We start from the raw sequence: 12,573 nt of genomic DNA on the forward strand, positions 1-12,573 counted from the left end.
GGATTGAAGATTTTAAACTTTCAAATGAATTTTTACCTCCTTCTTTTTGCAGTAACTCCTGTTGTTGACTTACGTCTTGTGATCTATGGGATGAATGTGACTGTGTCAAAGGGATTTTATGTGAGTAACTCAGTCTCTGTGTGGACACACACATTTTAACTGTCAATTTTCACCTCTATGCCTCATTTTGAGTTCATTGTTGATTGCATTGATATCACTCAGATCTTATTACATACCATCCCAGTGAGTGAGTGAGTGAGTGAGTTTAGTTTTACGCCACACTCAGCAATATTTCAGCTATATGGTGGCGGTCTGTAAATAATCGAGTCTGGACCAGACAATCCAGTGACCAACAACATGAGCATCGATTTGCACAATAGGGAACCGATGACATGTGTCAACCACGTCAGTGAGCCTGACCACCCGATCCCGTTAGTCGCCTCTTACGACAAGCATAGTCGCCTTTTATGGCAAGCATGGGTTGCTGAAGGCCTATTCTACCCCGGGACCTTCACGGGTCACATACCATCCCAATTGCAAGTGGTAACCTCTGAGCACAAGGACACTTCCTCCTCCATATATAGATTGTCTTGATTACTACTCAAGACCAAGTGCTACATGCTATTAGGTTGTGCTAGTACAGGGCCACAAAGGTTTCATTTAGATTTATCTGGAACTCTTGCAAAATGGTTTCGTTCAAATTATGAGATAAGGCCAGTGACCTAGGGGGTAAAGAGTCTCATCACACCAAAAACCCTGGTCATATTCAGCATGAAGCCCATTTCTGGTGTCTGGTGCTATGATATTGCTGGAATATTGCTAAAAGTGGCAGAAGACAATGTTTGTTCACTCACTCACTGACTCACACATTTACACTCACTCACATTTACTCTCACTCACTCACTCACAAAGTGATGATGTATGGGGCTAGGGTATTATACTACAGCAGAATGGAGAAGATACAGTACACAGGATATTCAGGGTTGATTCCCACAGATTAAATATTACTTTTCCTTTTAGAACTTCACCATCTTTTCTCTCCATTTCCATCTGTGCAGACGTCCGACTCCTCTGTCTCAGGAGGGATACAGCTGAAGAACACCATCCTTATGTCAGGTTTCCCCCACCAGTACACTCGGGAGGAGCTCACTGCCAAGCTGCCACACCCCGTCCAGAAGGCAAGTTGTCTGTTCTAAAAATGCAACAATCAATGTTCCATGACATATTTCTCAGAAAGTCTAAGAGAATATGCTAGGGTTGCAGGGCCTAAATATTTTCTCTATTCTGTTATGGATGCTTTGTCAGTGTTACCAGTTGTATTGACTTGAAGCTCCTCTTCATTGTGTACAACTAATACAAGTGTCTACACAATCTTGCAAAAACTTATCCCAAGGTTTTCATCACAGAATACATCCCAGCCGGACTCAACACTCCCAGAGCCATTTCCTCTTAACAGTCCTCAAGGTCCAGTAAGCTTCATTTTGCAAGTGATTTGGCAATTTTTTACTGACAAGGGGTTTGTATTTCATTTCAGATTGATTTGTTTTCTGACAAAGGCATTGCTGTGCTGCATGTGCCAAAGAAAGAGGACTTTGACAGTCTTGTGAATGTGAGTAGATGATTTAGTAATTATCATCTGCATTCGAGTCCACAACATATGGTTGAACACAGACGTATATGTGTGAGCAGAATCCATAAAGCTCTGTATCAGTAAGGACATATCCAAAACTGTGCAATCCTACTCTCCACATTCACAAGAGTGGTATATACTGTACTTACTGGTTTAATGTGTTGATAGAAAATAAACCATCCTGAATCTTTTTGTCACTGCGTTGAAATATTCTTTCTTCACAGTAATTCATTTTTTATTTTGTTGAATCATTTTTTCACTATGTTGAATCTTACTTTCACAGTGATGACGCTTTGTTTCAGTGTTTCACTGTGATGAATCTTTCTATCACCATTCATTCAGTCTTTCTCCATGGTGAATCATCCTTCACTGAGTTGAATCTTTCTTTCATAATGCTGTGTCGGTAATGTATTATCATCTCCTGTAGATAAAGAACTTCTCCCTGGAAGGCAAGGAACCGATCCTGCATGCTGCCAAGTTGGTATGGGATCTAAGGGATGTAAGTATAGGAAGTATACAATCTGGAGGATTCTGACATTGATTGAGTCACCACAGGTCTTCATCCGTTGTTGGTGATCTAGTGTATGTCAGTTCTCTTATTGTAAGTGCCCTTGACAAGTCTTCAACTGTAGCTTCAGTTTGACTCCAGTTTTGACAGACATTGGACTAAAGATATTGGTAGCGAATTGGACTAGATTAATTATCAATTTAAATTGGAGGTATAGACAGCTTACTGGATGGTCAGGTGGGTGGGTAGCCCAGTGGTTAAAGCATTTGCTCATCACGCCAAAGCCCCAGGTTTGATCCCCCATATGGGTACAGTGTGTGAAGTGCATTTTTGGTGTCCATTGCTGTGATATTGCTGGAATATTACTAATAGCAACGTAAAGAAAACATCTCATTCACTCACTGCTGGATGGTAAAGGATGAATGCCACAAAACAGGTTTTTAACTTTCCAATGTATTCACTCCCATATCCTTACTATTTCAAGGAGTCAAAGTGTGTGAGATGGTCATTTCTTGTATCAGTTTATCATAATTACCACTGGTTATGTAACATTTGGTGCAATTCAAATCATGAGGTAATATTTTGCAGTTTTCTCGAGATGAAGATGTTGCAGCCAGCCGCTTTGAGGACAATGAGGTGAGATGTGCTGTGTTGAAAAATATGGTGGAGGATATATGTCATGTATGGTGCTATGTAAAGTGGTGCTAGGTCACCATCGAGGGCACCTACTAAGTATCACTTGAAGTATTTGGGCTGATGGTTTACTTAACATGTACAGAGTAAGACAAACAGGGTGAATATGATACCTGATTAGTGACGTGATTTTTGGGAGGTGGGGTAGCCTAGCGATTAAAGTTTTACTGAAGGATTGGGTTTGATTCCCCACATAGACACAATGTGTGAAGCCCATTTCTGGTGTCCATCTCTGTGATGTTACTGGAATACTGGTTAAAGCAGCATGAAACCCAACTCACTCACTAGTGAAGTGGTTTGGCTGAAGATGAAGCTTGACAACAAATGGTATGGATTTACACCACGTTTCAGGGCCACTTCTTGCAATTCATTTCACCTCTAATGTTTACAACACGACGTTTCAGGGCTACTTCTTGCAATTCATTTCACCTCTAATGTTTACAACACGACGTTTCTGGACTACTTCTTGCCCCTTCATTTCACCTCTAATGTTTACAACACGACGTTTCAGGGCTACTTCTTGCAATTCATTTCACCTCTAATGTTTACAACACGACGTTTCTGGACTACTTCTTGCCCCTTCATTTCACCTCTAATGTTTACAACACGACGTTTCTGGACTACTTCTTGCCCCTTCATTTCACCTCTAATGTTTACAACACGACCTTTTCATTGCTACTTCTTGCCCCTTCATTTCACCTCTAATGTTTACAACACCACGTTTCAGGGCCACTTCTTGCAATTCATTTCACCTCTAATGTTTACAACACGACGTTTCAGGGCTACTTCTTGCCCCTTCATTTCACCTCTAATGTTTACAACACGACGTTTCTGGACTACTTCTTGCCCCTTCATTTCACCAACGTCGTGTTGTAAACATTAAAGAAGTTGTAAATCCATACCGTATGTTGTCATGTCACACACCAACTTCTAAATGCCAATCAAGCAACTGAAGATGAATCTGTATGGCACCTGAGGCACATTTCTAGTGTCCCCCAGTAATTTTGCTCAAATATTGGTAAAATCTTTCTGAAGTCATCCTTACTCACTTTGTTGCAGGAGCTGCGTTACTCCCTCCGGTCAGTGGAGAAGTTTGCCCCCTGGGTACGGCACATCTACATCGTGACCAATGGTCAACTCCCATACTGGCTGGATCTGGAGAGTTCCCGCGTCACGGTTGTCACTCATGAGGTAATGTGCTCTGACCCAGCAAACCTGTGATGAGCCAAGTTAGAATTGATCTTCATCTTGTAAGTGACGACTGACAGGATTGGGGGTCAGACTTGCTGATTTGGCTGAAATATGTCAGTAGGTTTCCCAATTGCACAGATCAAAGCTCATGCTGTGGATCACTGAATTGTCTGGTCCTGATTGTTATTTACAGTCTGCTGTCATATAGCTGGAATATTTCTGAGTGCAGTGTAAAACTTACCTCACTCACAGTAGTATATACAATGACAGTTCTGGACCACTTTCAAGAAATGTCTCTACAAAGCCTTATTTAGTAAATAAGGCTTTGGTTGGGCCATTAGCTCTTGCTACTATTACCCCTACTACTTAACGTGTGTTGGAGGTAACACTGTGCCGTACGGTACGATCAATAATTCTTCTCTTACAAATCCCCTACCCGGCCCATCCCTCAAGTAGTATAAGTTAGGTTCGTCGGCTTTTATATCCACTTTATCTATGTTGTAAGTTTTGACTGACCATATAGGATCGGTGGCCCGCTTACGGCTATCACCCTCGTGTTCCCCCGGCTGGTATAGATACCTCACTAGGGCCCTATCTGGTATCTGTTTCTCCTTCCCACGCAATGGAGCGGCCGACTCTGCAACTATTGATTTTAGTTTGATAGCGTCTGCCGGTTTCTTACCGGTGAGACGGGTGACTTCATGGTTGATTGCCGACACCACCTTGGGTAACCTCGTGACCCATTCAGTCGATCGTTTTCCAGGGGTGGCCATCTCCCTAGCATACTGATGGCCGAACAAGCGCTCAGCCAAAGTCCTATTAAATCTCTCAACTATGGCTTGGCTGCGATGGGCTCCGGCCGTGCCACGCCTGACCTTTGTATCGTGTTTGGCTAGCAGTTGTGACACGGCACCCATGAACTCCCGTCCGGGGTCAACTTGCAGCTCTGTTGGCCACGTCAGCGGGCTGCGTTTGTATATGCGTTCGAATCCTCTGGCTACCTGGGCCGAATCTTTCGTGGTCAAGGGTTCGGCTTCCTTGTAACGACTGGCTACGTCCACTACGGTTAAGGCATACTTGTACCTCTTGTCGTGGGGTAGGAACAGTAGGTCTGCCTGGTGAACGCTATTAGGTATGTTAATACCGAACCTCCTTCTAGGCACGTAGCGTGGTGCCGGCAAATAGATCTGCCACAGGGCTTGTTTTTCAAGCCACGCTTTGGCTTCCTCCGGGGGTACTCGCGTTATTTTAGCTAGCTTATCTACTGCGCTAGCTCCTTTCCAGTACCCACGCGGGCTGTAGTAAATAGCCTCAAATTTTTTCATGTCCATATGCGTATGTGTTTATCCCATCAATAGCTATCCAACGTTTCGTGTCCATAGGCGACAGGGACGTCTTGTTTATAGTCAGTCCGTATATCTTATGTCCATCACTTCTAAGTGTGTTCATTTTATGTCTAAAGGTACGGGTCTTGAACAGGGCTTCCTTGAATCTGGCGTGTTTGATGTGTTGTTTCACCACATACTTCTTAACCCCCTTAGCCTTCCGGATCTCACTATTGTCGGCTTTCAGTATGGAGTACATCTTAGGTCTCAAACCTATGTACTCGGCTATGGGCGTGCCAGCACACTCGTCCTTCATCTTACCTAGGACCTTTTTATTTACCGTACTGTGTAGGGTATGGGTCTTAGGGTAGTCGCTGGTGTCGTATAAATCGAGGTGTTTTTTCATGTCCTCGTACACGTCCTCGGTTCGAATCTCCATCAGCAGGGAATCCGTGTCAGTGTACAGCACTTCACACCTGTCGCCGTACTGTTTCTTGAGCTCGTTGTAGTAAAAGTCGTACATCAGGTGTTTGGATAAATCGAGGATACTCATCCCCACGTAAACAGGCCGGTTGAATTTTATGTGACTTTTCTTCATGTGTAGGGCAACCAGGTTGTCTGTGAATATCTTACTACGGTTGAATGCCGGACTGGCTATCAATCTCCTGAGCTTGTTTTCCTCACTCGACCGAACCAGCTTCACGGTCACGCGTTTCCTCAGGTTCTCCATAGTCTTACCAAACACCGAGTTGTTCATGAGCTTGTAGAGATTTTTCTCAAAATCACTGGTGGCTTTTTTTCGTAGGTCTGTGTTCATTCTGATGTAGGGCTCCATCCATGGGCTCTGGTCGAACATGAGCACCCTGTGTATTTTGGTCAGCCTCATACCCAACGACAGGTACAGCTGTAGGTTGCGATAGTGAACGATGTACCTGGTCTTTTTCATTAAGTTAGGAAGTTTTTCAGAGTTTTTCAACGTCTGTCACACGCCCACCTAACAAGTTATGTTGGTACTCAGACATCCAGTCTGGGTTAACCCTCATACGTTCGGGGGCCAGGGGGTAGCTGTTGTGTGATGTGTGTAATCCCTTGGTATACTCTAAGTCAACCTCGAGGATATACCCTTTGTTCGAATCTGGTGCAACCCCCATAACATCAACGTGGGGTACCCATTCGAATCCCCCTGTAGGTAGATACTGGCTCATGGCCCAGCCATACAGGTTGTTTGCGTCGAGGTAGAGAATGTGATTGGTTGGCTTGTTAGGATCGTAACCTTTCACGTATTGATTATTTGCTTTCGCGTATCGTTTGGATGCCATGGAAATCCCACCTCGCAAGCCTTTCTCAATGAATAGGTGCATGTCGTAATCTGTTAGCAATTCCAAATTAACTCCGGTCTTTTTAAGCAAGGCGTCCCACGACAGACCTGGGCTGGTGTAATACCATGCGGGGTCGAGTTTATACTGCTTGAAACACGTCCGCCTAAACGTTTCAAACACGTTGGCTAACAGCAGTACATCTGTCCTCAAGTACAGGTCGTGATAATCACCCAGGTTCTTACAACCCAGTTTATTCCATACGTTAGTCGCGTGCGAGTAATCATCTTGTGAGACGGACGCCTCATTCAGCTTGCTATAAAAGCAGTCAATAGGGGGTAGTCTGGTCTCGGTGAACTTGACCCAACTATCCATGTACTCATAGGGGTACACACCCTTCCTCATAAGCAGGGGTCTAGTCTCGGCGTCTGTGTATCGATCGGTGATAGGGAAGGTATTGTTGGCCTTGACCAGACTGTTGAGTGACGACAGGAGGAACTGAAACGAGTCAATGAACCTAAGTCCGTTTAAGCTGAAGGAGATGTATCTCTCCATGTTGTTGGGGATGCACGTTATATTACCATCGATTTTCGCGTTGGCCTGCATGATCAAGTGTGAGTCGTACCCTCTCAAGTTGTGAAAGACAACGGGGATGTTTATTGTCTTAGGGTTGATTTTAAGCTTGAGGTTGCACGCGTTGTGAGCGGCGCCTCTATACTTACCAGTTATGTGGCAGTGATCTCTCACCGAATCACCGTTAAGTGGTGAGTCACACACGTGACAGTTAGTGCTACTAGCGTGGGCTAGCCTGTCGACTCGGGTCAGACGCATGGGAGCGATTTTATACAATGCATTCCTAATAATTTTTTCTTCCTCCTGCAAACACTTTAGAAACCTTTCAGCCGCGTCAGGCCCCCTATACACTACCGGAGCTTTCGTTTCCCCGTCACAACGGACGACAATGTATCCAAACGAACAGGCTTTATGCTCTTGTGTCTTGTGGGTGAAGCTACCACTGGGGGAATCCCCACCCACAACCAAGGCTTCGAAGTCGGCGTATATGATATAAGGCACAGACATTTGGTTCTTGTGGTTACTGAATTTTAGGATATTATCACCTTCCTTAGGCATGTCGACTCGTATGGCCGTCTGCCCCACACCTTGACAATCATCCCAGTGGGATTCTAATAAATCAGCTCGACTGAAACCGTGTAGACATCGTACACAAAAGTGTTTTTCCCCATCGTGTTTCGACTGGTCGTGCAACAACCGGCTGAGATGTTTTATCCACGTGTAGTGATACTTTTCACCTCGTTGGATCATGAATATATTGATAACTTGGCGATCCTTCACCGGGCTGACCCTGTGTACTATTGTTTTGTTACCTTCGTGCCCAAAGACATTTATAGCCAGATTATTCTGTTTTTCTACTTTAGTGATCTGGGATATGGGGGTGGGTTCATCTATACCATCCCAGTTGAGCCCATCGTCTTGGAGATAGCTAGAAAGCCTATCTGAATGAGTGCCAGCTGGAAATAAGGCTGACCTGATAGCTAACCTCAGGCAATCGTTTCCTCTATTCTTAACGTTTACTATGGCATGTTTGTTCCTATAGTAGGGAGGCAAGGCTAGGTATGACCCGCCTCTGAACGGCACGTAGTTAGCTATGTCTAGATAGACATTATCGATTTTATCTACAGCCCACCCGGACCCCAAGTGTGTGTAGCGTTCTAGGTATTCTCGTATCTGCTGAAAACTGGTATCGATTGATGTGTCAATGGTCTCTGTATGTGTGGCGACCTCTTGTTGACCTCGGAAGTAAGGCTGAACATATTCAGTGGTACTCCCAACCTGCTTATCGAGCGACATTTTCACTGTGATCTGAAACTTGATAATTCCTAGGTTATTTAGTTCCTGGTTGACCTTATCAGCTATCAGAGGCTTGATATCTGTAATGTCTATGTTTCTATCAACGTGCATGCGCCAACCTCTCAAATAGTTACCTACAGCGCGCTCAGTGCGCACGAACTGTAGGTCAATAGCTCTATTCTGTCGTAATAATTCTACAAGCTGTGGTTTTCTCATACGGGAATACCCGCCTAAACCCAAATCGTGTGCCTCGGCTTTCAGTTGTTTTACAGTGGGACGTGCTACGGTCGCATGTGATAACAATGCGGTTAACCCGGCTCTCCCCAGGTTTGAATAACCCGTGTATCCAAGCTGTTTTGCTTGAGTTTTTAATTGTTTTACTGAAGGAGGGGCTTCTAAACCTAGTAATCTCAACAATGCTGACTTCCGCATTCGAGAATACCCGATCACACCTCTCTGTTTTGCGACCCGCTTGAGCTTGCGTACAGTAGTCATTGTGTTTACACCTAAGAGAACCAATGTCTAATTGGTTCACAGTAAAGGGAGGTAACCCTTTCACGCACTGGAGTCTATCTTGAGCAGTCGCCTACGTTCTTTATGTAGCCTTTTTTATTCTCGTAGATGAGTTGATGTCTGACTACGTTTGCTCCGTGAGCTTTACATAGACAGTAGTGTCCTTTAACCCCGATACCACACACAGAACACGTGTAGTTAGGACTTCCCATATGGAAACAACAGAACCCCTGATTCCTGCATTTCCTACCACAGGCCTCGGTCTTCCCCATAAGTATGTATTCGCATCGGTATGGAGCGGGTCTCATGTTTACTTATATAGGTATTTTAATTTAATTGCTTCGCAACCAACGCAGTAGCTGCTATACCCAACACTATGAAGCCCAGTTCACGATTCATTTGTCCCTTGGATGGTGTGTAGTACTGAGCGAGTGTGGGTTTATTGAGCGGTTCCAATTGTTTACCAGTTAGTAGGTAGTATTCTTTCATTGCTTCATCAACATCGTTGAATGTTTGAACGGCATGGTTTTCACGCTGGAGTTGTTCGTTAATAAAGTCGATCCTCTGGAGGCGTTTTTTAGCGTACTCAGCCTGTGCTCTTTGTAATTTCTCAGTAGCGAGATCGTGCCGCTTCCTTTCTTCCTGTATTTCAGCCGCGTGATCATCTCGTAGTTTCGAGAAGAGGAAATTACTCCCGGAAAATGCCAGGGCATTCACTAACGCCCCACCGACCATCATAGCTATCGTGGCCATCCCTATATTTATTTCATTATATTATCAGGTATTATTCCTTGTTTTACTAGGATGTCTTTTGTGGCCATCGCCATACCAAGGTTCATTATGAGCATACCCATATCCTGCAGGTTGAAATCTAGCTTGATAGTTGGTTGTTTAAGCACCATTTTAGTCAACCGAGCGTACCCTACAGCTAGACTGGCGACCACTGTGGCGTGGTATGCGTCGTTGACGAACGTTTTCCCCTCAGACATTATGTATATATAAAAAATATTTAAATTATAACATGATATGCGGGTCGACAGTGGGGGTGGGGGGCTCACTGTTGGGGGGTACCCCCACGTTTCCCTCACGTCCCTCACGTGTATATAACCATGTTATAACCACGGCAGCAGTTACGCCTACAGCCAACAACAGTCGGGTTGGGTTGGTCACTTTATGTTGGTTACACCACCGTTTTTTACCGGCAGCTACTCTCTTAGGATTCTTCTGCCTGGTTACTGTTGGGGGTACCCCCACTGAAGGGGTCTCCTCCATCACTGTTGGGGGTGGGGTCTCCTCCATCACTGTTGGGGGTACCTCCACTGGGGTTTCCTGTGCAGCATCCATCTATACTATTATTATTATTTTTTCTCTCAAATTGACAATGTTTTGCCGTGATAATCGCCGCCGTCACTGATAGAACTCACGGCGTGTTCGATAAAAGGGTCTTTCTCGAGGTCCTCCCACCGGTAAAGTCGGCGCTCTGGTGGAATGGGAAGGAAGTGTGATACAATTCCGGTGTATATCTGGGTCATAGCCGATCCTATTGTCTTTGTCATTTCTGCTCCGAGCCGGGACTCGTATCTAGCGTACAGCTTATCGATTTCTTCGGCTGACATTTTGTGAATTTTATCCGGAGTGTAGTCTCCAAAGTAATGTTTGGCTTTGCCACCAACAGCCAACGCCACCAGTTTCTCTCGCTTGGGGAAATCCCCCACACCCCCAGTGGGGGTACCCCCCAACTGTTCGAGCAATTCCTCACACTCCATCTTATAATATAACAAGTAAGATTTAGTTTTAACTATATAATACCCGATGCAGACAAAACACAGAGAAATGAAGGTTAAGTTGCACACGACAAACACTTCAAATATCATAGCTATGCTTTGCTTTAGCTTAGCTTTGCTTAGCTTTGCTTAGCTTTGCTTAGCATACTATATATGCTACTGGTTGGTCGGTCTTGAGCACGAGCTTAGCGTGTTTAGTTTCAGCGAGTTGTTTCTTCACCCGTTCCCGTTCTAATTTACTCATCACATCGTTCTCTCTCAAACACTCCTCGAACGAATCCCTGTCCTTGCAGTGAAATAAGGCCACCCATCGCGTCTGCTCCCTGAGGTCTTTCAACACCGAGTTGAACTTCTGCGTTAGCACCCAGACGCTGTGATTTGCATGCCGGCCGGAGAAGGCCAGGTACGATAGCATGTCTCTCTTTTTTGTTATCTCGCGATTAGCGCTGCAGTCGTCCAGTATAAACAGCGTCGGTTCCCCTTTAAATTTCTCGTGAAGAGCTTTCAACCAGTCCTGCAGGCGTGTTCCAGGGTCGATTTTGTGTACGTCCGGGTCCGTCATCACCCAAGGTCGCGCGTACGTTTTATTCATACTCAGAGTAGGGCACATGATAACGATGTTATCGAACACATCCTTGTAGTAACCCTCCAACATATCCAACACGAAAACGGTCTTCCCACAGCCAGTCTGCCCGCACACTATGGCGCAGTGTGGGTCAGTGGGGAGGTGGGGCAGTTTATTGTTGGGGGGTGTGGGGGGGTACCCCCCATCAGTAGATGGCTTGCACGAATCTCCCATTGTCTATATTAAGTTGCGCGTCCATAATAACGTACAGATATAATTTCAACTTACCAGCGGGTTGAGCTTTCTTAGTAATCTGGATGGTTATCCCTTCGCTGCCGTTATCTATACGGCGCCCGCTACCGTGCAGTTTATCATCATCCGTGGATCGCATGTCCAACCATAGGGCGTACTTGGTGGTCAGGTATTCACCAATCTGCACGGAGCCGAGGTCCAGGTCCTTTGTTATATAATGTTGGGCCCCCACTGGTAGCTTTTTTATCTCATCCCACTGCTGGTGGGGTCTCATACCATGACTGAACAGCTGGTTGGGTACACCCTCGATGGTCACTTCCACCTTTTCAATCTCGGGGTTGAAAAACTTCTCGCTGTTCCTCTGGAATGGCTCGTAATCCTCCACGGGGATGACCAGGATACCTTTCATCGATCGCGCCGGCACGTTCAGGTTGATATTCCACACAGTGTCGCTCTTATCTCGCACGACTGATCTATGCCTCAGTACGCGATCGTACAGGATAGCCATCTTCCCAGAGTACTGACTTCGAACCTGCCTGGCCAGCTCCGGGCTAGTGACCATGTCGAACTCCAGAGAGATGTTGTCTATGGCATAACTGGCCTCATCACCGTTCGGCGTACGCACTACTTTGCTATAGTCGTTAAACGTGAGCTCGTATTCGAGCCCATCACCCAGCGCGGCCTGGTAAAACGGCGCGTGTCCCGTGAGCAACTCGAAGTCGAGCGGCACGCAGAATCGATTCCCGTATGCTCGAGCGATGGCCTTTTCACCGTCCGATAGCTTGTCTAGCTGGTCTGGCGTGAAGACATACCCTATGCGCGCCAGGGTTGATTTGCTGATACCCTGGTACACATCATTGACTCGTTCTCCATCGCTTTTCCAGAGATCCTTGTAGCAGTGAAACACGTCGCTGTCGTCGATGCTCA

At 45.5% G+C, this 12,573-nt stretch overlaps 1 protein-coding gene across 2 annotated transcripts in view; it reads left to right on the plus strand.

Annotated features, from left to right (window-relative positions):
- LOC137261135 (N-acetylglucosamine-1-phosphotransferase subunits alpha/beta-like) overlaps positions 1-12,573 on the plus strand; it is a 54,254-nt gene that overhangs the window by 9,779 nt on the left and 31,902 nt on the right. For both annotated transcript variants that reach the window (XM_067798828.1, XM_067798829.1), the window contains exons 5-10: positions 53-120; positions 1,059-1,178; positions 1,535-1,609; positions 2,058-2,129; positions 2,727-2,774; positions 3,891-4,022. In XM_067798828.1, the coding sequence (XP_067654929.1) occupies positions 53-120; positions 1,059-1,178; positions 1,535-1,609; positions 2,058-2,129; positions 2,727-2,774; positions 3,891-4,022 (515 nt within the window). The remainder of the gene's footprint in view (positions 1-52; positions 121-1,058; positions 1,179-1,534; positions 1,610-2,057; positions 2,130-2,726; positions 2,775-3,890; positions 4,023-12,573) is intronic.

Source organism: Haliotis asinina, chromosome 14 (genome assembly GCF_037392515.1).
Source record: "Haliotis asinina isolate JCU_RB_2024 chromosome 14, JCU_Hal_asi_v2, whole genome shotgun sequence".
NCBI classification, from domain to species: domain Eukaryota; kingdom Metazoa; phylum Mollusca; class Gastropoda; order Lepetellida; family Haliotidae; genus Haliotis; species Haliotis asinina.